The sequence below is a fragment of the Protopterus annectens genome, chromosome 4.part0 (genome assembly GCF_019279795.1).
Source record: "Protopterus annectens isolate FY-2018-M chromosome 4.part0, PAN1.0, whole genome shotgun sequence".
Taxonomy (NCBI): Eukaryota; Metazoa; Chordata; order Ceratodontiformes; family Protopteridae; genus Protopterus; species Protopterus annectens.
Genome location: NC_056733.1, coordinates 624,206,418 through 624,232,989, shown reverse-complemented (window position 1 = coordinate 624,232,989; position 26,572 = coordinate 624,206,418). Strand labels below are relative to the sequence as shown.

The window sequence follows — 26,572 nt, the reverse complement described above, 5'->3', positions numbered from 1 at the left end:
TTTTCGGTCTGTGTATAACTGTGCTATAAATGTTGGTGCATGTCCTTGGCTATGGCCATATTGTGTGAAAGTTTAGTAGGCCTTCTTTATTTGGATAATGTTGCCATAATTTATGTGTGTGCCTTGTTCTTGTCAGAGATGTAATTGCTATGTACTTATTCCACAGATTGACAACAGCCCTGGAATCTGTGCAGCAATGCCAAATAAAGTAGTAGTTCTACGCTACAATGAGGGTCTTAACAAGTACTGCATAAGAAAGGTGAGTAGCTTCTGTACAGGATTTTGATTTCATTTCTGTTTTATACTTAAAGGTTTGCTGTCAAAATTGTTCAGTTATTGAGGTTCACTCTGTAGGTGTTCTAGTTCAGGATGTTACTTTAAAGCTTGTACAGCAGGTCTGCATTTTAAGATCGATACTTGTTTTGCTGTCCATCTCATGGCAGTAAACCTACATGATCTTCAGTGCTATCTGGTCCTTAATATTCAGTATGAACATCTTTCAGCTGGTAGAAATATCTCAAACTACCCCCCAAACCCAGATGCCAACCTATCAAAGCTTGATAATGTCCTACTTGTAAAACCCTTCTGAACCTCCCCTTGGTTCTTCCCAGCCACTCCTAATGTTCAGTGGATGGGTCAGTATTAGTTCCGCGAAAGACGTACTCTTCGAATATGCTTTCATCTAACACCAGCCACCAAATTCACTTCAGTGAACTGTGGAATTTTTCCCACTGTTCACAAACACTCACCAACCGTCCGGAACACGCAATGGACTAAATCACATCCACCCAAGTGGGAGGCTTCGGCACACACACCCCACAATGTGGGGGTCTGTGCCCCCCCCAAATAAATATATATATACACACACACACATATACATACACCAACTCCGAGATCGCACTGCAGTGGAAAAAAGGGCCACATTGAGGTGATGGCCCAGTATTTGCGAACTGTGGGGAAAATTCTGCAGTTCACTGAAGTGAATTTCAGCAGCTGGTGTTCGATGAAGACATATTTAAGGAATACGTCTTTCGTGGAAGTAATATAGACCCCAGTGGACTTAATTTTGCTCATATTGCTTTGTTTTGTTTTTTCAACAGCATTTTATTTATGTAAGTATCATTACAGATACAGGTTTATTTAAGAAATATGGTAGTGGTTAGAAAATGACTTTGCAACACGGGCACTTTGTCTGTGTGTATTATGTGGACCTTTATCTCAAACCAGATTCCTGTTTTAGTAGCTTAGTAAGACTTTTATTATTTGTTGTTAGGGTGTCCTGAAAGCTTCCTTGGTAAAGAAAGAAAATGCTCTCAACAGCATCTCTTAACCAGGGCAAAAAGAAGTGCCATCTTTTCTGTTTGAAAGAGTGCCAATCCATCTGTGTTGGGTTTTATTTGGCTAAGCACTGAAAGTTCAACAGTCAGCACATTCCTCAGTGATGCAGAGATCCAGTCTCTTTTTACTTAGACCTCAGTTCTTGGCTCTCCTGCCCCAGACTTTTAGATGATGGGGACAGTACAGCTCTCTCCTGTTCAGGTACTACCAGACTGCTGTGTAGCTTTGTTGCCTAATGTTTGAACTACCTGCCTGCACCTTTAACAGGTGTTATGGACTGCTGACACTGAAGTGAGTGCTTGTCACTAACAAAACCATCAGCAGTGTCTCTGTTGAAGTTCTCTTTGCCAGATCATTGAAAATCTCTCCTAATCCATGTCGTTGTTACTAAAGGACTTAACAGGGCACATTTCCCATAGGAAGTTGGTAGTCCAGGCAAAAGTCTTGTCTGTGCTGGATTCCTCGGAGGAACAGTCTGGATTCCTCGGAGGAACAGTCTCTCTGTGAAGTCTGTTTGAAAGCTACTAAGGTGGAAAGGGCAGTGGAGATTTTTTTCTCAGTATTCCACTTCTAATTAAGTGAGCATTCTCTTCCTTGGAGGGCTACTCATTTGATGTCTTGCTCACTTAGGTCTCTTAAGTCATGGGCCTTACAAGTTTCATCTGTGATCAAGCCCCCACTGCAGGTTGCTTAAGTATTTGGGCCTACCAGTGCAGTAGCCCCAGGAGGTCCTACCTGTGTTCTCCATGATATTTCTTGTCACTTAGCCACAGCTGATCTCTGGCTTAGTTACAGACAGACCAATTCATTCCCCTCACCCAATCTGTCCATGTTTGTTATGCAAAACTGCAACAACCAGGACCAACACTGAGGTAAAACACTAGTGGAGAAGTAGGAAATCCAAAATCAAGAACATAAAAATCCAGCTGATGGAAATGCTGATTAGATCTAAAGTAGTTTATTCAAAAGCAGTAAAATCACAAAACGTACATGCTGAAGAAGGGCATTAGCCTGAAAGCTTTGATGTTTTACTGCTTTTTGTTCATGCTTGCTATGCCACAACTGTGGATGAAGGGGTTACCTCTAGTTCATAGCCTATGCCACGGTGTAATTCTTCACTGAATTATGCCATCTATTCACATAAGAGGCAGAATAATTGACAGAAAATAGGTCATCCTGCACCATCCCACATGGCCTCCTGGAACCTGAAGTGCTACTGAACCTCATGTGTTTACAGTTCAGAAGGATGACCCGCCTTTTTTGCAGCAGGATGACACATAACATTAGGATCTGAAGTTGTTGTTTTTCATTTGGTCTTCAACCTAGGGGACTCTGATCCGACTTGGCTGTATACTCCAGAATCGGAGCCGAAATCCAAGCTCGTCCCCTACCCATAATGCCCTACTCTCCCTCCTTCCCCCAGATCTCGTTTACTGCTCGTTTTGAACAGCACAGGTCACCGTTTGTCTGAGCTCCTCCAGGGTTTTATTATCACTAAAGAAGTTTTTCTTGTAGGTTTTTTTTCTCTCTCTCTCTACCTGTCTTCCTACCCTTCTATTCCTGCATTGGCCTGTTTTCGGTATTAAAAAAAAATACTTTCAATCCTTTCTTTCTCCCTCTAACTACCATTGTTCTCTTGTGTGGAGTGTGTGTGTGTGTGTGTCTGTGTGTCTGTGTGTGTCTGTGTGTGTGTTGTCCCCATGGCTGACACTCAAGCCGGGATTCAAGAAGTGTACAGATTGTGGGCACAAGATTTCTCCCTTTGATGCCCACACTCTGTGCGTGGTGTGTTTGGGGGTTCCCCAGATTGATTCCTCCTGTTCAGTTTGTGTGAGCTTGACCCCCTGAATGCTTATCAACAGGAGGAAGAACAAGCTTATCTTTAAGGGCCTGTTAGCTCCCTACACGGAGGCTTTACTTTTATTACCCCCTGCTTCTGGGACTCAAACTCTCGCCAAGAAACCTGGGGAAGGAGTTTGGGTCAGGCGTAAGGGGCAAAATCGGCAGAAAAAGAGGTGGTCTGACTGGTCTTCCTCTGCCGAACCTCCCACCAAGTCTAGCCCCGGACTGTTCCAGGGGTCTCCGTTACTCTGGTTGCCCCGTTTCTTGTCAGAGAGTTCCCGAGCTAGTTCTTCTGCCTCTGCCTCCTCTCGGCACCATTCCAGGCCAGGTTTGGTAGCTTCCTCTGTCCAGTCCATTCTGAACCTGTCTGAAGCCTAGGTGGACAGGATGATGATGAAGTTTCTTCGGGCCCAAATTCAGCGTGGGGTCTTGCCTGCTCTGTCCCCCTCTGGAGCCATGAGCACATAGTCTGGTTTTCTCCCTTTATCTCCTCCTCCGATCCAACTGAGGTCTCCTAGTGCTGTGGTGTCGGTGCTGAGATAGTCCCTTGTACCACGATGCTAACAGCTTGAGTGGTTCGGCTCCAGTGTCTTCAGAGCAGACTGATTCTCGGAGCTGTAGCTTCAGCGTCTGCCCTGAGGGGTTGGCATCGACTGCAAGGCTTTTGTAGCTATCCCTTCCCTTTGGGGCTTCGGCACTGGGAATCTCTGTTCCGACTACCCCTTCAGTGCCAGGGGTGATGGTCTGGTAGGCTCTGAGCCAACAGTTTGGCTGTGGCTGCACTGCCTTCTGGGGTCAACTCGCCCTCGGCTTTTGAGGTGGTGGAGAGGGTTCTCTCAGCTCCTTGGAGTGCCTTGACACTTTCTTCCTCTGAGTCCACCCTGGCTCCTTCTATTTCTGGGCTGGAGTCATCCGTCCTGCCCCCTCAGGGACAGCCTGTTGCCAAACATTCCTCTTCAGGAATATCCCGAAGCTACCGAGTCTCCCCCACAACTTCCCCCCCGAAGAGGTGCCTCAGAGGCATACGTGCAAGAGGAGGCACTTAGATTCCCCACCGGAATCTCTCATGGAAGATGCAGATTTGGATGAGGGAGAGGGTTCCCACCAATCACCCCTTGAGGTCTTTTTTGCAGACATCATGGAGATTCTGCATCAGAGAGTTGGGTGGTCTTCCCTCATACCCAACCCAGATGAGTCTGTATTCCTGGAGGCGTTTGGCACAGGGCCTTCTACATCTTGGCTGTCCCCCCTGCGGATCCTTTGATGGATCTTATCTATAGTAGGGCATGGAAGGAACCGGACATGGTTGAGCCCATTACTAAGCACTTGGACAAGGTTCTTAGTGCTCCTTCGGACAGACTGCATTAGTCCAAGGGTTTCCCAGTCAAATGCCATGGTGGTTGCAGTGACCACCTAGAAGGAGCTGGCCCAGAAGAGCTCCTCGGTCCATCCTCCAGACAGGGAGTCTAGGGCGTTGAACCATTTTGGGAAGCGGGTATATGCTTCAGCCACCTTTGCGCTGCATGCGCTGAACTGTTTGTTCCATGTCACCAGGCTGCCGAGTGACCTAATTAAGGAAGTCTCGGAGTCTGCCCCAAGGTCCATATCAGCAGAGGAGAAGGTTTTCTTTTCGTGTCTGGCCACCCTAACCGCCATTTCAAACACATCCATGAGGCTCCTTTCTCAAGTGATTGAAGGTGCTTCTAGGGTGTGTTGCCATTAGGCGGCATGCCTGGCTCCGGCTTTGTGCCTTTTCGGAACCCTTTAAGGCATCATTCACAAACGCCCCCTTTGACGGGTCAACTTTCTTTGGCAAAACTGTTCGTAACACTTTTAGCCAGAGCGAGAAAGATGGGAAGACCTTGTCTGCCATCAGGATCCACTTTTCTACTCCACAACATTCCTTTTTTAGGAATCAGCATAGGGTGAAGAAATTGTGGTTTTGGAAGTCTCATGGCTTTCCCCACGACACTCGGGGTCGGTCTATTCCCAGGAGCAGAGGGCGAGATGACAGATGGCATCCATGTGACAGATGGGATCCAGTGAACCAAGGGTCTCCAGATTCGTTCTTGGACAGACCCTTTCAGCAATCCTGAAGGACTGCCAGACTGCTCTACTCTGGAGGCAGTCAGGGGGTGTCTCTCCCTGCATCCTACAGCCTGAAAGTCCATCACGAATGATCATTGTGTGCTTCAAATCATATCCAGAGGTTATTCCATCCCATTCCTTCATCCTCCCTCTTCGAAGAGAAACCTCCTGGATGTTCCACTTGGTCAACGGGAGACGGTAGCCATAGAAATCGCCAGGATGCTCGAAAAATGAGTCATCCAGTCCATCCCCCCCAGACCAGTCTGGATCATGCATTTATTCCTGGTTCTTTTTGGTGCCAAAGTAAATGGGGGACTTAAGACCCATTCTGGATCTTACTACTTTGAACCTGTCCATTGCCAAGATGAAATTTCGGGTGGTCACCCTACAGTCCATTCTGCCCTTTCTGCAGACGAATGACTGGATGCGCTCAGTGGACCTTAAGGATGCATACTATCATGTGAAAATGAACAGAAGCTCCAGATGGTTCCTTTGCTTCTGGCTCGGAGACAATAATTTTCAGTTCAGAGTGCCGCCCTTTGGACTCACCACTCCCCCCCCCCCCCACCCAGGTGGTTACCAAAGTGATGGCTGTAGGGGCGGCTCACCTGCAGCTACAGGAGTTTCAGGTTTTCCCTTACCTGGATGATTGGCTCCTTTCCGCTCCCTCCAGGCATCGACTGATTCAAGCCAGGGATTACCTCCTTCCTCTAGCCCCTTCCCTGGGCATTACTATCAATCTAGCCAAGTCAAACTTGGAACCTTTTCAGGTGTTGGACTTTATAGGTGCCCAGTCGGATACGATACAGGGCAGGGTGTTTCTGCCTCCAGACAGGTTATTGTCACTCTAACAACATGTGAAGTCGAATAGACCCATCTTCCCCCAGCAGGTATGGTTCTTTGGGTGTTGGGGTCCATGGTGGCCATGATCACCCTTCTACCAACCACACACCTTCACATGAGGATTCTCCAGTGGACCTTGGCAGTACAGTGGTCCTTTCTCGAACTTCCTTTATCATATCCGGTAAGACTATCCCATGTTTGTCATGACTCTCTTCGGTGGTGGCTTCAGTTCCTGGACCTTCTTCAGGGCCGCCCATTTGTTCTTCCTTCCACCTCAGTCACAGTGAACATGGACACCTCCCTGCTGTGGTGTGGGGGGCATTGCATGGGATGGTCGGTATAAGGTACGTGGTCCTCCTTGAGACCAATCTGCATATTAATGTCCTGGAGATGAGGGTGGTGCTTTTGGCATTGCATGCCCTTCAGGCATTTCTTCCTACTGGGGCTATTGCCATCCAGATGGACAACATGTCAGTAGTCTGGTACATCAACAAATTAGGGGGGGTACCAGATATTATCCCCTTTGCCACGAGGCCATGAGATTGTGAGAGTGGGCGATCTCTTCCAACCAGTTTCTGGTGGCAATGCACATTCCGGGAAAGTCCAGCATCCTAGTGGACAGGCTCAGCAGAACCATTCTGATGCCTTACAAGTGGTCTCTGAATCCTTTAGTAGCAGACATGATCTTTCAAAAATGGGGTCAACCTTACTGTGATCTTTTCACCTCTCCTTCCAAACCGAAGTGCAGCAAGTTTTTCACTCTGAACCCCCCCTCCAGGGGAGTCGCCCAGAGATGTGCTGATTCATGCTTGGCCCTCGGGTCTACTTTATGCTTATCCTCCTCTTCCTCTGATCCCCAAGTTTATTCAGAAAGCACAATGGTTGAAAAGCAAGTCATCCTCATTACCCCCTTCTGGCCTCGCCAGGTTTGGTTCTCCTGTCTTTGGTCTCATCTAGTATGCCCACCCTGGACTCTGGATCAGGTTCTGGATCTTCTCACGCACCCATCAGGGGTTCCTCACCTGGACTTAGTCAACCTGAAGCTAACCGCTTGGCTGCTCCAGTTTCTCTGATGGCCAGGACTTCCGGGCTCTCTTCTCCTGTCAAAAAGATCTTGGTTGAGGCCCATAAGGCTTCTATCAGGAAGATCTATTCCAATAAGTGGAAATGTTTCTCTGTCTGGGCTTCTCAGCACAATCTGGATCTGTTTACAGCTCCTGTCCCTGGCATTTTGGATTTTCTAGCTCATATTTTTCACAATGACGCTAGTTTTTTCTACAGTTAAAGTTTTATTTATTTTTTATTTTATTTAACATTTGTTTACCGGGAAAGTCCCACTTGAAACAAAGCCAATTTTCAGCGGAGGCCCGGGGAGAACCGCTCTAGATGCATGTCTTTGAACGTGGGAAGAAACCAGAGCACCCGGAGGAAACCCACACGAATGCAGGGAGGACATACCGACTCTGCACAGAAGGCACCCCAGCCGAAAATCGAACCGGAGAAATTGTTGCTGTGAGGCAATAACGCTACCACTGCACCGTCCAACAGTTCAGTTGGAAGCAATTTCAGATTTCCATGTGGGGGAGAATTCTGCTTTCTTGTCATCTTCAAAGCTTTGCAAGGCCTTTTTGTAGGGGGGGGGTTGTTCTTCGGCCCCCTATCAAGGACCTCTTGCCTCTTTGGGATCTTACTCTAGTTTTACATGCCCTGGTTTATCCGCCATTCAAACCAGCTTCCACTGTCGATTTACAGTTCTTATCATGGAAGTTGGCCTTCTTGGTGGCTATTACCTCGGCCCAGAGGGTCACTGAGCTGCAGGCATTATCTATCAAGCCCCCTTATCTGCTCTTCCATTTGGACAGAATGACTCTTCTTACTAACTCTTCTTTCTTATCAAAGGTGGCCTCTGAAGCTAATATTAACCAGGTGATTAATTTGCCAGTCTTCTTCCAGAATTACCAGAACAAAGGGGAATACAAATTACATTTACTTGATGTTCACAGACAGCTGTGATTTTATTTGCAATAAACCAAAAGATGTGAAGTTGTTCAATCTCGACATTTATTCTTACACATGGATTCGGAATTGAACCCTTTAATAGCTAAAGATCTCCGAGTAGCTCGAGGCCAGGTCCCTATCCCATGATTGCTCTCTGTCCTACCTCAGATCTAGTTTGCTGCTGCAACAGATCAGAGGTCGTCTGGAGAGCTTGGGCCAGTTATTTATATTTATCTTCCCTTTTGAGCATATTTTTTGCTGATAGTTATTATTATATAAAAAAAAAACTTAAATTTGTACTGTTTCTTTGAGCTGCTTAGCCTTAAATTCTTAGAGTTTGACGAGTTCGTCATTTTCAGAACAGTTGCTCTTAGGCCTTTGGCCTTTTCCTTAGTTATTCCCTATCCCTTTATATACTTAATAGTGTGCTTTAGTGCTATTAGAGCGTTAGTGTAGTGGATAGCGTCATTGTTGTTTATATACCACTTAAAAGTGTCAATTTAGTGTTGTTAGAGTGTTGGTGTCTTAGTTTAGCGTGACTGTTTACATTAAGACAGTGTGCTTAGTTAGAAAATTTTATATATCTATACTCTTATTGGATTAAGTTGTTCAGGGATCTGGCAACTTAGACTGTTTTGGAATTTAGACGTGCAGTAATCTTTCTTCAGTGATGTTACAGTTGATTATGATGTCTGACCATAAAGAAAAGCAGAAATCTGGCTTCAAGAAGTGTAAATGCAGGCAGAAGATGTCCATTACGGATGCCCATGGGAATTGTGTTTATTGTTTGGGGCCTGTTCACCTCCAGGAGGATTGCTCTATCTGCCATTCCTTTAGTATTAGGGTTTTACTGGAGCGACAAAGGAAGCTGGTAGATAGAGGCTTATTGAAGCCAGATTATTAGGGTTTTACTGGAGAGACGAAGGAAGCTGGTAGATAGAGGCTTATTGAAGCCAGATTTTCAAGAGTCATTGGACAAGGCTGACCAGACCTCAAAGTCATCAAAGGGGTCGAAGTCTTCTAAGGTGTCTTCGGAGCCCAAGTCATCGTCTCCAAGCCCTACTGTTAAGGTGCGATCGCTGGCTCCACAGTCTTTGGAGCCGTGCACAGAGCAAGTGTTTCTGAGCCAGTTCCCGAAACCATGGGGTCTCCTATCCTTCAGTCAGTGGCATCTTCGGTTCCTTCGACTCGTTCTTTGAGGACTCTATCTAATGTGGATGTGGACTGGGTGGTGCAGAGGCTCCTCAAGAACCTGGCACTTGCTAAATTGTTATCGGCTTCGACCCAACAGGCCTCAGGGCCTACGACCATTCCACCTGCTGTGACTACTCCTCCTCGGAGCCAAGTAGGGCTTTCGGAGCCGAGAGAGGAGGATCTGATGATTGTGGAGCTTTCAGAGCCGAGGCTTGTTCCAGTGCCCTCGGCTCCGTCAACCCTGACTTCTTCTGTTCCGTTGGAAGAGTCTGGGAGCTGACACTCTCTTGTCGGTTCTGGGGCGGGGGGTCAAACCGATGCGTCGATTCCGACCCTTCCCCTCGGGGCTTCAGCGTGGATGAGTGTGGCTCCATCCTTTGGTTCGGAGTCCACTGTCTCGGCGTCGGGGAAGTTGCCGTCTTCTTCAGAACTGGCGGCTTCCTTGGGTCGGAGCAGTGGTGCCTTCTATGCTATGAGTAGGGTTATGTCATCTAAGACACACACGTCGTCGGGTCCGTCCTCCTCCCCTAAGGTGTCGCTTTCTGCCTTTACATCGCAGGTCCCTGTGAAGCGTCGAGACCCGGAGCCTCAGGTAACCCCATTGAGTGACCCTTGCTCTACTGAGACCTCACCAGAAGCCCCCACTGATGAGGTTCCCAGGAAGAGACTTTGTAATAGGAGGCATTTAGATTCCCGCAGGAGTCTTTGACATCAGACACGGACTTAGAGGAATCGGAAGGATCCCCATGGTCCCCCTCGGAGGATATCTCCTTTACTGATATCCTGGAAGTCCTAAAGCAGAGGGGTGACTGGCAGTCCGTTAGTCCTACTGAGGATGAGTCGGTGCTCCTGAAGGCCTTTGGGTCTCAACCTTCCACCTCCTGGGTGACTTTGCCTGTTGACGACCTGATGGATTTGGTTGCTCGAAAGGGTGTGGGAGTCCCTGATTCTATGGAACCAGTCCCTTGGAAGCCCAACAAGTTTATCACTCCCCCCCCCCAAGATAAGGCATTTCTCACTAAGGGAGTCCCAGTTGATGCCATGGTGGTGGCAGCAGCCACCAAGAAAGAAATGTCAGAAACCTCTTCTACTGTCCATCCTCCTAATAGAGATTCCAGGACGATGTAACAAATAAGCCAACGAACCTTGGATCCTGGTGAAAGATTATCCTTTATTACAAAGCACCAACAATTCCGCAGACAGTAGTTGAAACAAACAGCAAAGACTAAGCGCTTTCACCCTGGATACAGGGCATCTTCAGAGTACTAAATGTGCACTACCTACTTCGTTATATAGCAAACAGTTTCCTTAATTGCACCTCATTAACGCTTATTGTTAAAATAACTTCATTGATTAAATGACAGACAACCAGAATTAAAGTGAAAGAAGCTTAAAACCAACAAGAAGTCAGGTTGCCATTGACTCGCTGACTTTGGATATTTAAATGTAAACCAAATATATCTGTTCAGTACAACTGTTTGTATTTATATATGAATAAATACATGAATGTATATTTATCACAAGTCAGTTAAAAATTGCATATAAGAATTTAATTACTGATTCATTATATGAAAAAAAATATATAAAAGTAAAAATTAATAAAATATGTTAATATAGCAGCATAATATATCTTAAAAATTGTAATTTTGTTATAGGGAAAATATGAAAAATACACTCATTGAACTGTGACATATATACGAGCTAAAATAAAAAATTATAAAGTGCATATAATATCTCTATATGTTTATATAATATAGTATAGTAATGTAAATGTTATTGAACAATAATCTTATTAAAATGTTGTTACAAATTTCATAGTATCAAAAATTCTATCAAAATTATTCTGAACGATCATATAAAAATATATGTATACATATTTATTTGTTATAATTTAATATAATAATAATAAAATAAATATCTATAAAAATTACTGCTAATATTAATAATAATAATAAATATATAAAAATTGTCTATATAAATATTGGTAATTCGTTGTTAACTGTGTAAATAAATTCTATTAATGTATAATGATGTTGAACATAGTTATAACAATAAATAAAAAATGAATTCAATAATGTAATATAAAACCTATCTACAATGTGAAAATAATCAAAATTAAATGTTATAAATATATATATATAAAGTTATATGAATATAATATAATATAAATTTAATATACTATGATTTGTAAACATCTACATCTTAATTTAAACATTAATTTAAAATAAAATAGTGTGGTGATATGTAAGGTGAAAAAAATTGTTGACTAAAAACATTGAAAATTGATAGTTAAATCAACATAAAGAATTCATTTGTACACAAAACAATCTTTTATATGAATTGTGATCTAAGCTTTAATATACTAGATATCGAAATTTGTTCATTAATACCAGGCAATGCTGTGGCATTTAATCTAAGTTGCCACAAACATTCCTTTGCTTCTAAGATCATCTTTTCATCACCACCACTACTTTCTTTATAAAAAATTCTGTCAATAATAAAAAATATAAATTTTTTAAAATTACAACAATTAATACTATGATTATATAAGGCACTGGTTGTTTTATGTTTTTTTATATCTCGTAAATGTTCACTAATTCTTTGCTTGAGTTTTCTAATAGTTTTCCCTACATAAAATGCATGACAGGCAGTGCAAGATGCAACATAAACAACCATTTTTGTGTTGCAATTGCATAGCCCTGGACATGTAATCGTCTTAACATAATTATGAATATACAGGTAAGGACCATCATTGATGAATCTACAAACGTGGCATACTCCACACTTGTTCATTTTGGAATTTTTAAACATTTCGTAATTATTGTGCTGTTCAAATAGATTCTTTAGATTTTTACCTCTACTAAAGGTTATTTTAACTGAGTTACCTAGTATGTCTCTAAAGTCTTGACTTAAATCTAAAATACTAGTGCAAGCTTCTTGCATAGCATTAACTATTTGTTGAGAACAGTTGTTAAAAGGTAAAATAAAAGTGTCATGTCTTGAAGTAGATGGTTTCGTATTTGTAGTAATATTAGTAACAAGGGAAATAATAGGTTTATATAGTGTGTTTCTTTTAATTAAAATTTCCCTACCCATCTCTTGAACAAAATCCTTAGGGTATCCTCTAGCCAAAAACATATTAATAAGTGTCTCCAATTCATTGTCAAATTTTAGTTCATCACTCACAATTCTAGACAAACGGACCATTTGTCCTTTAACTAAATTCTTTTTTTGATGCATAGGATGGCAACTATCAAAATGTAAAAATGAATTCGAGTATGTTTTCTTTCTGTAGATCCCTGACTCAAACTTGTTATCATCCAGACATAGCGTAATGTCTAAGAAATTCACATTGTTAACAAAGACATGACTAGTAAATCTTAAAAAATCTGTTGTTTTACCCAAAAAAGTAATGAATGCATTGAATTCATCTTCAGATCCTTTCCAAAAAATAAGGATATCATCTAAAAAGCGTAGGTATAACAAAACTTTGTTCCAAAAAATGCTTGTAGTAACATGTTCAGACTCCCAGTAAGCAAGGACCAAATTAGCATAAATGGGGGCGCATCTAGCCCCCATAGCTACCCCCTTGATTTGTCTAAAGAGTTCTTTGTTAAAAGAGAGAAAATTATTTTCTAGAACTAATTCTAACATCTCAGTGAGTAAACGGTTTTCAGAACTATTGTCTTGATTGTATTTGTTTAAACACGCTTCAAACATCTCCAATCCTTGGTCATGAGGAATTACCGTGAATAAGTTAACAATATCTACAGTCGCCATTAAAAATTTTGTTCTAAAATCAAAAGTAGTCATAAATTGCCTGATGATATCAAGACAATGCCAAGAATCTTTTAAGATATATGGAATAGAATTCAAAATAGGCTTACACTTAAAAATCAATATAGGCAGCTAAAGGTTCTGTCTTAGATCCCTTGGCTGACACTATCGGTCTAAAAGGGGGATGATTCATGTTTTTATGAATCTTGGGAATCCCAAATATAGATGGGGTAATTGGAAATTCAACTGAGATGAAATTGTAAGTTTGTTGGTCTATTCTCCCATCCATTAAAAATTCATAAAACAGCCAATCAATCTTAGTGTAGGCTTGATTAATCTCATTTCTACTGACTTTTTGGTATGTTTCATTATCTTCCAACATCTTAGACATTCTATTGTTGTAATCAGCATTGTGCATAATGACCACTCCCCCACCTTTGTCTGGTTTCATAATTCGATATTTGTTTGTGTCTGTAAGTTCTTTAAGACAAAATTTCTCTGATGGTGTCATATTGCTCGTACCAGCATTGTTAGATTGTACGATTCTTCTAATATGTGATTCACATAACTTTTCAAAAATCTGAATCAGACAATTTTGTGGGGGTATAAAAGTACTGTGACGTTTCAAAGTCAAATATCTATTACTTTGAAATGGATCTCCTGTGTTGTAAAAAAATATTTTCAAATTTAAAAGTCTTGTATACAGTTTTAAATTTGTCAAAACCTTACCTACGTCTAATCTAAATGTAGGTACAAAGGTAAAGCCTTTACTCAGTAATTGAAAATATTTGTCATCAAATTTTTGACCTGTAAAATTATACAAATTAAACCCCGAAAAAGAAGAGACAGAACAATCATTCATAATCAGTGTTTAGTAAAACTTCCATGTCATTATCTATTATACTGTTCTCCATCACAGAATTTCCTCTAGTTGTTTGTGTATCTAAAATGGGGTAAAGTAATTCAATTTTATTTGAATCCTCAGTTTTTTCAGTAACTACTTCTGTATGGTTATGATTAATTATGGCTATCTCTGCCATGAATGAGTTCTGTGTGGTTGATTGTTGTGATATCTGTGTGTATATTGATTCTGATTGATCTGTTGCTCTCTTATTCGTTCCGATCTCCTCAAGGATGGGGGTTCTAAAAAAACCGGTTGAACTTCATCATTGTAATTAAAATTAACCTGATTAGTCCTGACATTATCAATGTTGGGACTTGGTTCTTGTCTATTAGTCATAACATGTTGTCGATTTTGGACTTGCATATTTTTGTATTCCCTAAAATGGGTATAAGCTTTGTTGTTGTTATAATCCTTACTATCTCTTTCAATTTTGTTATTTTTAATATCCAAGCCCTTATTAATATACCTGTCAATATCCTTAAAAATGTTTTCTAACCTAAATTTGTTATGCTCATATAACAAATCAGCTTTAATATTACTATCTAAAGTATTTAATTTTTCTTTTAAAACATTCAGTCTGTCGTTGTTGTTACGTATAATCAGTCTTAGCAATTCAAAGCCAGTTCTATCAAAAAGATGTAGTAATTCAGTGAATGTATCCGTGCCTTCTTGAAACCCATGCGGTAATTTGAACAGGCGTAGCCCCTTTGGTACTTGTTTTAACTCAAGAGATCGTTCCAGGAACACATTGTCCATCTGAAGCGATTTGAAAGTTCTTAAAGTCTTTTCAAATTCTAGGAATTGAGTATTCAGCGTACCCATATCTCTAGATGTAATGGGTTGTCTCTTATTTAAGCATGGGGCCGTAAGAAAATGATCCAAGTCCATATTAGATGTTTGATAATTATGGGAATGGCCAAATCGCGTAGTCTGATTCCGTTCTTCAGTAAGATGGGACCTGGTTGACCTGTTGGTACGAGGTGGAATATTAACTTCATCTTTTCCTGATGTTACGCCATTATTTGGTGGACTTGTAGATTGTTGCCTAGTTACCAGCTTGTGAACGCTAGTATTTGGTGTAGAGTGCAGCGTAAAACGTTGCTCTTGAGATTCTGTTATAATAACTTCACCCTCAACTGTAGGGTTTTTTAGTTGTTCGTGCAAAGTTTTAATTAATTTGTTAGTAATGTCTAGGTGCTCTTGTAATAAACGCTGTATATCCATTTATAACAGCGTAAATCTGAAGCCGTTAAGTTGCACCACAGTAACAGACAGTTTTATTGCAAGAACAAAAGGTTCGGTAGTGCCTTTAAAAAAATTCAGTAGTGCCTTTAAAAAAATTCAGTAGTGCCTTTAAAAAAGTAAAACAAAAAAGTAAAACAAAAAACAAGTCTTTTGACCAAAAATTGTCAATTGAATTCAACAGAATAAATCAAACTGTTGTATTTCTTTCTCGGAAGTCAACAAGGTGCTGTCAACCAGGACGATGTACAGCTACGGGAAATGCATCTTTAGTTCTGCGACCTTTGCTATGCGATCTCTTAGCTATTTGACTCATTTTACCCTTCTTCAAAGAGATCTCCTGAAAGAGCTTGGAGATACTCTGCAGGGTAATACAGATGGAGCTGTCTCGGAGAAAGTGACAGCACAACTTAATACCCTTAACTCGAGAAAAAAGTGGAAACAGGGGGACAGTCAGTGGCATCTTCGGTTCCTTCGACTCGTTCTTTGAGGACTCTATCTAATGTGGATGTGGACTGGGTGGTGCAGAGGCTCCTCAAGAACCTGGCACTTGCTAAATTGTTATCGGCTTCGACCCAACAGGCCTCAGGGCCTACAACCATTCCACCTGCTGTGACTACTCCTCCTCAGAGCCGAGTAGGGCTTTCGGAGCCGAGAGAGGAGGATCTGATGATTGTGGAGCCTTCAGAGCCGAGGCTTGTTCCAGTGCCCTCGGCTCCGTCAACCCTGACTTCTTTTGTTCCATTGGAAGAGTCTGGGAGCTGACACTCTCTTGTCGGTTCCGGGGCGGGGGGTCAAACCGATGCGTCGATTCCGACCCTTCCCCTCGGGGCTTCAGCGTGGATGAGTGCGGCTCCATCCTTTGGTTCGGAGTCCACTGTCTCGGCGTCGGGGAAGTTGCCGTCTTCTTCAGAACTGGCGGCTTCCTTGGGTCGGAGCAGTGGTGCCTTCTATGCTATGAGTAGGGTTATGTCATCTAAGACACACACGTCGTCGGGTCCCTCCTCCTCCCCTAAGGTGTCGCTTTCTGCCTTTACATCGCAGGTCCCTGTGAAGCGTCGAGACCCGGAGCCTCAGGTAACCCCATTGAGTGACCCTTGCTCTACTGAGACCTCACCAGAAGCCCCCACTGATGAGGTTCCCAGGAAGAGACTTTGTAATAGGAGGCATTTAGATTCCCGCAGGAGTCTTTGACATCAGACACGGACTTAGAGGAATCAGAAGGATCCCCATGGTCCCCCTCGGAGGATATCTCCTTTACTGATATCCTGGAAGTCCTAAAGCAGAGGGGTGACTGGCAGTCCGTTAGTCCTACTGAGGATGAGTCGGTGCTCCTGAAGGCCTTTGGGTCTCAACCTTCCACCTCCTGGGTGACTTTGCCTGTTGACGAGCTGATGGATTTGGTTGCTCGAAAGGGTGTGGGAGTCCCTGATTCTATGGAGCCAGTCCCTTGGAAGCCCAACAAGTTTATCACTTCCCCCCCAAGATAAGGCATTTCTCACTAAGGGAGTCCCAGTTGATGCCATGGTGGTGGCAGCAGCCACCAAGAAAGAGATGTCAGAAACCTCTTCTACTGTCCATCCTCCTAATAGAGATTCCAGGACGATGTACAGCTACGGGAAATGCATCTTTAGTTCTGTGACCTTTGCTATGCGATCTCTTAGCTATTTGACTCATTTTACCCTTCTTCAAAGAGATATCCTGAAAGAGCTTGGAGATACTCTGCAGGGTAATACAGATGGAGCTGTCTCGGAGAAAGTGACAGCACAACTTAATACCCTTAACTCAAGTGACAGCACAACTTAATACCCTTAACTCCATAGTGAACTCGTCCCATGCGGAAATTTCTTATGGTGCCGATGGTTCAAGTCGGGCAGTGGGTTCAGTGATAGTTCTTCAGAGACAGTCCTGGATGTGCTTATGCTCATTTACGGAAGCCTTCAAGTCTTCCTTTATCAACACCCCATTCGATGGCTCTACTCTTTTTGGGCCTAAAGTCAAGGAGACTCTCACTAGGTGTGAGCAAGAGAGAAAGACTATCTGCCATAGAAGTCCGTTTTTCCACCCCTACCAGACCATCCTCCAAAGAGCAGAAAGGTGGGAAAATGTGGTTCCGAAAGTCCCAAGGAGCTTTCCAGAACACACGTAGTGAACCCCCCTCCAGGGGCAGAGGAGGGAGTAATAATGAAAGACACTGCCCCGGCGGCAGAGGGGGTCTGCAGAACCAGGGCGACCGGGATCAGTTTTTTGGTAAATCCCTATCAGCACTCCTGAGTGGAGGCCCGACTGTCCTGCTCTGGAGACAGTCTGGGTCGCTTGGCTTTGTATCCAGATGCCTGGCTAGGAATTACAACAGATTCTTGGGTACAAAGCATCGTTATCAGAGGTTACATCATTCCATTCTTAAAAAACCCACCTGTGGGGAAAAAAATCCCAGACGTTCCACCCAGTCTCAGGGATCAGGCAGCCATAGAAATTCAGAGGCTGCAGGAAGAGAGAGTCATCCAGCCAGTCCCAGCAGATCAGATAGGATCCGGGACTTACTCCAGATTCTTTTTAGTTCCAAAGAAGACAGGGGACTGGAGGCCCATCTTGGATCTCAGCAGACTCAACATATTTGTAAAGAAGGAGAGGTTCTGGATGGTCACACTTCAGTCTAGTCTCCCATTCCTCGGAGTGGACGATTGGTTATGCTCGATAGATCTTAAGGATGTGTACTACCATATCAAAATGGCCAGGCCATCCAGAGATCATCTGCATTTCCAGCTGGGAGCCAGTCACTAATAATTCCGAGCACTGCCCTTTGGACTCACAACAGCCCCCAGAGTGTTTACCAAATGCATGGCAGTGGTTATGGCTCACCTGAGGAGTCTAGGATTCCGAGTGTTTCCGTATCTGGACGACTGGTTCCTTACCGCCACCTCCAGGCATCAACTAATTCTGTCCAGGGATCACACACTCAATCTCTGCTCTCAGTTAGGCATCACTATCAATTTCGAAAAGTCTGCATTGTCGCCATCACAGCGTATGTCCTTTATTGGAGCAGAACTAGATACCACCACCACCACAGTAAGATTGCCCCTGGACAGAATAACCACTCTCCGAAACCAGGTCTCGGACATCTTGCAGAGAGGGAAAGTACCGGCCCTTCAAGTACTGAAGCTACTAGGCACCGTGGCAGCTACGCTCATAGCGGTTTCTCTGGGACATATGCACATGAGGATTCTTCAGTGGTTACTATTCACCCAGTGGTCTTACCGACAACTTCCCATGTCATTCTTAATCATGATTACGGTCTCTTGCAAGAAGGATCTTCGCTGGTGGTTTATCAGCCAGCAAGTTACAGTGGGTCGACCATTTTTTTCTTCCCCATCAGCCATGGTGACCACGGACACTTCTCTGATAGGGTTGGGGGGGGGGGCTTTTTCATGGAAGAACAGCCCAAGGCACCTGGTCAGAGACAGAGTCACAGTTGCACATCAGTGTTTTGGAGCCGAGAGCGGTGCGTTTGGAGTTGCAGCACTTCCACGACTCTCTGCCTCTAGGGACGATTGCAATACAGAAAGACAACATGTCAGTAGTCTGGTATATCAGCAAGCAAGGCAGAACCAAGTCTTACCCCCTGTGTCGAGAGGCCTTGAGAATTTGGCAGTGGGCTGTATCCACCGGGTGCTTTCTGATAGCAACTCATATCCCGGGGAAATCCAACGTTATAGTGGACAAACTGAGCAGAGTCATCCTGCTACCACACGAGTGGTCTCTCAAAAAACAAAGTTGCGGAGATGATTTTCCGCAGATGGGGCCAGCCTTGCTGCGACCTGTTTTCATCCCCTATGAATGCCAAATGCAGAAGCTACTTTGCCCTGAATCCCCCTCCGGGGGCAGCCCAAGGGACTCGCTCGTACACAATTGGCCCCTGGGACTCCTGTATGCATTTCCACCTATACCTCTGATTCCGAAATTCTTGCAGAAAGCCAAAACCCTGGGAAGGACTGTAATCCTAATAGCCCTTAGTCAGATTTGGTTCCCCTTCCTCCAACTCTATCAACTGGAGGAACCTTAGATTCTAGACCCAGTTCCAGACCTACTGACAGATTCGTCAGGGGCCCTCCATCCCTCCCTTCGTTCCCTCAGGCTGACAGCTTGGCTGCTCCAATTCCCTACCTAGCCAGGTCACAGGATTTTTCTTCGGAGGTACAACACATTCTTTTATCTTCGCATAAGGCTTCCACCAGAAAGTTGTATTCTGGTAAATGGAAGCGATTTGACTTTTGGGCATCCCAGAATAACATTGATCCTTATGTTGCCCCAATTGCTAGTATACTGGAATGCCTATCTAAACTTTTTCATGAAGATGCTGCAGCTGCCACGATTAGAGTTCAATTGGCTGCTATCTCGAATTTTCACCTTGGAGCTGAAGGTTCTAATTTGATGTCTCACAGATTATGTAGGGCCTTACTTAAGGGCACCATTCATCTTAGGCCACCTGTTAGACAACCCTTTGCTCCCTGGAATCTAAATTTTGTGCTGTCATGTATTATACCCCCCCCCTTCCAGCCTGCATCATCATCTCAGTTGAAATTTCTTTTTTGGAAGACTATTTTCTTGGTGGCCATTACCTCAGCACGCAGGGTATCTGAATTCCAAGCCCTTTCTATCAAACCCCCATATTTGGGTTTCGACCCAGACAGAGTATCACTGAGGACTAATCCTTAATTCCTGCCAAAGGTGTGTTCTGAGACCAATCTGAACCAAACTATTGAACTTCCAACCTTTTTCAGTAATCAGTCTAATAAGCTGGAATACATGTTGCATAAACTTGATGTTCACAGACAATTGAGGTTCTGTTTGGACAAGACAAAAGAATTTAGAAGATCTGACCAATTCTTTGTATCTCATGCTGATGCTAAGAAAGGATTACCAGGCAGAAGAAGCGCGCAGTGCAGTCGCTTCTGAAATTTTCGGTTTTTCATTCGGAGTTTCAAAAAGTTGTCTAAGTATAAGTTAGGGAATATTTTAGTTTTTTTTGCCTCAGTCAGCAGTGGATGTCGAAAAAAGAAGTGAATAACTTTATTTGGGTGAAACAGAACAGATGCATAGAGATTATCATACTTAGTGTATTATCTGTTGGGTGGGGGCTTGCGGGGTGTCGCTTTGGGTGTAAGTTTTTAAGTGTTTACCATTAAAAAAGGTTGGTATTTGAAGTTGGTCTTTGGGAAGCTGTGTAATTCTAAGGAGCGGCTGAATTATAAGATGCCGTCGGATCTCGGAAGACCCGCTTCTTCAAGGCAAGCGCCAGGCTAAGAGAGGCCACGCCCGGGTCCGTGCGGACGCTCTTTCTTCGTCAGTGGTTTAACGTAGTTCCGCCGTCTTCTCTCTGGAGTCCCAGGGAAGATGTTGTTATGTGAGGATGTGGCCTCTCAGGAGGCAAGTCAGGCTGAAGGGCTTCTCAGGTTACTGTACTCCCCTCCCTTCCTAGGGTGCCCTCTCCTTCTGTTTCTAAGGGCCAGCTCCTCCTCTGCAGGCCAGCGGGTTTTCTCTCTGTATGTCCTCCTAGTTCTTCGGATTGTGCTGCCAAGAAGCACTATGCTTAAAATGGCAGAAGATTTAATTTACTTTAGTTAAGTTCTTTGCCCCCCCACAGAAGGGGTCTGTCTAGGGTGGAGACAGAGTTGGGAGTTTTATACCTTCAGATGTTTCCAGAGTCTTGACTGAAGACTTGCAGGAGTACTCTCCTTTTTCTGATTCTGATGCAGATCATTCTACTCTTCTGCTTCTCCTCCAGGTTTTTTTCTCAGAGACTTCCTTCTCCATGAGGAACATTTTGCTTTTAAGTTTTTGGATTTTGAGGATTCAGGAAAAGGTTTTTGCTTTTGGCTTTTGCCCTTTTGCCCTATACCTGCTATTCTGGATGTTCTGGATGTTATGTTCTGATGTGGTGCGGAGCTTCACTTAATCATTCTTCCCCTCCTGCTCTATAAGGGATATAGGTATTATAGGGAAGGGCCCAGTCATAAATAGTCAGTAAGAGTCCTAGAAGCGGACAGAAACTGTTAGTCAGGGACTAAGGGTCAGGGAGCCTCTGGTGTAAAAAAAAGGGTTCCTCCAGAAAGAGAAATGGAAACTTTGCCACTTTAGGAAAAGAGGCTCTAATCGCCAACTATATAGCTATGAGGGCTTTACAATTGGGTTTCACATGTGTTCAAATATCAGAACTATCTTCTCAGAACAAGCTTCTAAGGGATTTGCTCTGGCGGAGGTTTGCAGTGTAAGGGTACAAGATTTGATTAGTGTCTCTCTGAACAGGTTGGTAAGCATCTTTACAATGCTAGGGTGGCTGTGTATACAGGCCTCGTCAGGCTGTGCCTGCCACTGGGTCCAGTTTGGCATGGTACCTGGCTGGACGAGGATCAGAAGGATCAGATGTCTGTTAAGATTGTTTTTTTGGATGCTTTGTTCAGTCTTGAGTTATTTATTGTTGTTTCACCTGTGAAGTCAGTTAGAGAATGGAAGACAAAGGCAGGCTAATACTATGTCTGCCAAGTTTTTTTGCAAGTCCAGCCTCCAGTTTAGTCAGGGATTAGGAATTAAGGGGTGAGGGTGGTTATACCTTCTATATGAGACTAGGGGTAGACCTAGCTAGGCGTGGTGGTAGAGTGAGCTCAGAGCTCCTTCAGACCTACAGGAGGGGTCTGCACCACAATCTTCTTCAGAGGGGGGGGGCCCATCCTTCGTAAACAGGCCCCCTGACCTACCTTTTTCAGCTGCTTCTCCTTCTTGCCTGGCAGCACCTTTAGGAAGAAGAGTTGCTTGGGTAGGGGGAATTGATGGACTTTGATTACCCAAGATGTAAATGCATACTGGATATACACCTTTAGCGCTCCATTTTATTTCCATACTTACCTTGCTGCAAAACATGCCTGCGGCTCTCCTCAAGAAAGACTAGAGGCAAACAAGCATGCTGTTCTCTGCTGCTCCCCTCGCCAGCCATACAACCCCAGTCCTCTGGAGAAGTGGGGGGATCATTTTTTATTACTTCTGTTCCTACAACCCCAAAGAACATGGAGACCAATTTTAGATTCATCTATCCCATCTCACCATTCTGGACATTCCCAAGTTCAAAATGTCAAAATCAACCTGGCTTACCTCCTCTGCTTTGGGCATGGATCAGATAGGAAGTGACACTGGATCGAGCTGGCTTTACCTTATCAGTTCCCTATCAGGAGCTAGAATGCGTACTGGTATATCTCACGTTCAAGCGCAGTGATTGCCTCATTATCAGTTCTCTACATTGCCCTTTGAAAATCTCTCTACTGCGTAGGATTGTTCCACTGTTTCTCTGGCTAAGGTGATTGCTTCTATTCATTTGGGCCGATTAACTGATTCTGGCTTTGGAAAATGATTACCTCTGTCTGATACAAGGAGTCTAGTGAACTTCTCAGACATGCTGCTTGGGGTGATAGCAGAACTTCCTCCAGTGGGGGTATTCTGACCCAAAATAAGTCCAGCCCTGTGTACCCTCTCAGGACATGCTTTCTGGGTGTGAGAGACTGAAAGACCCATCCTTGGCCTTTCCCTTTCGGACAAACAAAAGAATCTTTCCCTTTACCTCATCAACTGTCTCTCATCAGTCAGGAGCCACACCCAATCTCAAACATTCAAACTTTAGGGTTCACTGTTCATGGCATCAGATAATAGTCCCCAATTTTAAACTGCAAATGAGGAAGCTTCTATTAATGAACTATAAAAAAAATGGACACAGCACTGCCAAAGCCAAGGAAACTGTCATTCATGTAATATAGAGCATTTGTAAAAAATAAAAGGATCTGTCTAGAGCCCAGGCCCTAAACAAAAAACGGTGGGACCTCACTCCAAACCAGAGGCCAAGTCAAAATTTCTATGACAATTCTCTCAGACATAATAGGAGCTCAAGTAATCCTTCTTCAAAAGTGGATTAAGAGACCATTAGCCCACAAGACTTACATCTGGTAATATCAACTTAGAGGTGTTAGCAGTCAATTTCTATTTGCAGACACAACTTACAAGTGGGAAGGCAGGTGTTGGTTCTAACAGACAATTTTCAGGCATATCATCAGCCAAACAATGAAGGGGCACACATTCTGCATTTCTATACCAATTCAGCAATGATATTGTGACAAGCAATGGGAGCACTAGCTAAATCTTCAGGCAAACAGTTAAATCATTTAAGAGATCCCACTCAGATGATGACAGAACTAATTATGGATCCCCACCAGTACAAATTTGGGAACTCATCCATTTCAAAGCTGAAAGCTCTTCCATGGGGAACTCGAGCATACGAATCTATTTGCCCTTCTCCTTCTTCTGTTTGCTTCTCAAGTTTGCTCAAAAGCAATAATCCCACAGCTTGGAAAGTGGATGCTCTTTCCTTCAAGGCCTCGCCTCTTCAGCACTGTATGCCTCAAGAAGAGAAGTCCAAGGGAGCTCCTTCCATTTCCTACCTCCCAAGCCAAGACGATTTTAATAGCTCCAGAGCTCTAATTTACCACTGGTACCCTCCAGATTGCTTTCAATCGCCTCCTACCCATTAGTGTTCTTGATGGTGGGTCTGCCTCCCTGGGAGAACAGTCATTTACTCACCTGCTGGCTTCCAGGAACAGTACCTGACCAATGTCAATATTCACTTTTAAAGAGATTTTGTCTGTTATTTTAGCAGCAAGTAAAGAGAAATATTATTATTTTGGATGCAGAGAGCTATGAATGTTATTTTAGTTTTGGAGTACAGAAGAGAGGAAATTTTGGTGTACAGCAAAGGAGAGATTTTGTTTCTCAACCCAGCAAAGAGTATGGCTGTTTCTAATCTGTTTGGGCATCTCTAGGATTAAGGTTTGTAAGAATCTAATTAAAGTTCACTGCCTTCTGACCATTAAACTATCATCCTGACCCACTTTTGTTTCTCCTCCTTTGTTTAAGCAATTGTAGAGGGGCATCTGATATAAGACCCCCCTGGAGAGCTTGTACTCTATTACCTCTGGGGAGAAACTCACTCTACAACCTTTTTCTACAACCTTTGTAGCCTGCAGCTACATATTTATCATGGAAGACTGCTTTTTGTTGACTGCCTTTGCCTCCCATTACCTCTAAAGTGGTTTTTTCTGAGGCTTGGGCCCCTATGGCAATTTTCCATAAGGATATTTTGTATCTTTGATAGTAAATAATCCTTGCGTACTAATAGTGTTCACTAATCATGCCCTAAAGTGGTTTCTATTGTTTGAGCAGACCAAACAATTCATTATTTCTTTGCAGTGCAATTTTTTTATTTAAAGGGAAAAATAAAGGCACAAAGATTTGTCAAAACAAACATTTTCTAAGTGGATTGGGAGATTATTTGATTCCAAAGGCTCTCAGCAGTAGAGGAGATTCCATGCTTTGTTTTCTGTTTCTTTTGCTTTTTGTGCAACTCTACTATTTCTTTTTAAGGTGGGTTTATTATTTACTTTCTTGGATTTCCCATCACTCTGTTATTCCCATCTCTACTAATAGGGTGGGGTTGGCTTACTTAAATTCAAACTTGGAGGGCTTTTGCCAGGTGGCAATTAAGGATATTTTGTTCTAAGCCAAGATATTTTCAGTGCATCCTTTCTCTAAACATTATATAAAATTTAAGTAGGATAAATGAGGGAAGATTTAGGACTGCAATTTCTTTTGGCATTTGCTTTTACAGGGCATTTTGGGTGCTCCACATTCATATAGTTCTGCCTTCCCTCCTTCACCCAAGTGTAATTCTAGTTAGCAAGTTGACTGCAGCAATGTGTAGTACAGTTTTGTACCTACCATAAATGTAGATGTAAATGGATTATCATTTGCTGCAGTCTTTGGGTTGTATTTTCTGCTCTGTAGTTCTGTTTGAGTTTGTATTTTTTGGTGTGTACATGTTGTAGATATTGTATATTTTGTACATATGGATTTGGTACGAATTGGTTCTGACTTTTTAGTGTCTTTTGGTTTTGATGGGGCTTGACCGGGTCTCATGACATCTAGGGCAGATTAGACTGAGGAGACTGTGGCTGTGTGTCATGCGCGGCCCCAATGTACCTCTGTCTCATGTACATTACTCTTAAAGCGCCCATGACCCAGCCTTTTCTAAAGTTACCCTTTCCAAATGGTTAACTGACGACTGCATTAAATTTATCTATTCTTCAGCGAACCAAACATTCGACTATGGTGTGAAGGCAAAATAATCTAGAGCCGTCTCCACTTCTTCGACTTATATGGCTCGATTACCTTTAGGCACTATATGTGCAGCTGCCACTTGGTCTAAGCCTCATACCTTTATCACTCATTACAAAATGGACAGGGCTTCCTTTGGTTCCACTGTCCTCAGGAATATACTCCTTTGAGCCACCCAGGTTTAGGGTGCTTGGGACGCTACCCATGTGTAAGAATAAACGGCGAGATTGAACAGCTTCACATAAAGAAGTTATGTACTTAACATAACGTTCCATGCGAGTTGTTCATCTCGCTTTTATTCTTGGATTCCCACCCACGTTCCCCCTCCAGGGTCTCTAAGAGCGAGTAGACTTTGGGTCTGATGGTCTTGTTTTGGGACTTCTTACTCCGGCTGGAGTATTTGAGTTACACCTGTTCATGCTGGGTTCAGCAAACTAGATCTGAGGTAGGACAGAGAGCATCATGGGATAGGGACCTGGCCTTGAGCTACTCAGAGATCTTTAGCTAGTAAAGCGGCTGACTCGGAGCCGATGGTTCGGCTCTGAACCCATGTGTAAGAATAAAGGCGAGATGAACAACTCACATGGAACGTTATGGTAAGTACATAACTTCTTTTTTTCATCAGTTGGATCAACTTTCTGCATTCTTTTCTAAGCCACGTTTGGAAAAAGATATTTTTAAGGTCACTCTTGCTCATTGGATTTCCAGCTGTATTTCTTCGGCTTGTCATTCCAAAGGTTTGTCTTTGCCGGATCCCATCCAGGCGCATTATACCAGATCAGTGTCTACTTCTGCAGCTTTTTGGTCCAGGGTTCCTATTGATGGTATCTGTTCAGCTGCTACCTGTTCCTCTTCGCATACATTTATCTACCATTACAAAGTGGAGATTCTCCCCAGGAGCAGTGCTTCTTTTGGCTCAGCTGTGCCTTCCGTCCTTCAATGAGGGCCTTTCAGAGTTATTGTGGCTAGGGACTCTGTCCCATAGGTTGAAGACCAAATGAAAAACAATTTCAGATAAAGAAGTTATATACTTACCATACTGTTCCATCTGAATTGTTACTTTTAATTTGCCTTCCTCCTTCCTTCTGCCTTTTTGGCTGTGTAGTGGACTGGACAGATGTAGGAGCAGGCTTCTTC

General features: G+C 43.3%; 1 protein-coding gene across 1 annotated transcript in view; it reads left to right on the top strand.

Moving 5' to 3' along the window:
* Positions 1-26,572, top strand: part of CIT (citron rho-interacting serine/threonine kinase) — a 3,433,971-nt gene that overhangs the window by 2,809,621 nt on the left and 597,778 nt on the right. Inside the window, exon 40 of the mRNA XM_044069760.1 lies at positions 167-259. Coding sequence (XP_043925695.1) covers positions 167-259 — 93 coding nt within the window. The remainder of the gene's footprint in view (positions 1-166; positions 260-26,572) is intronic.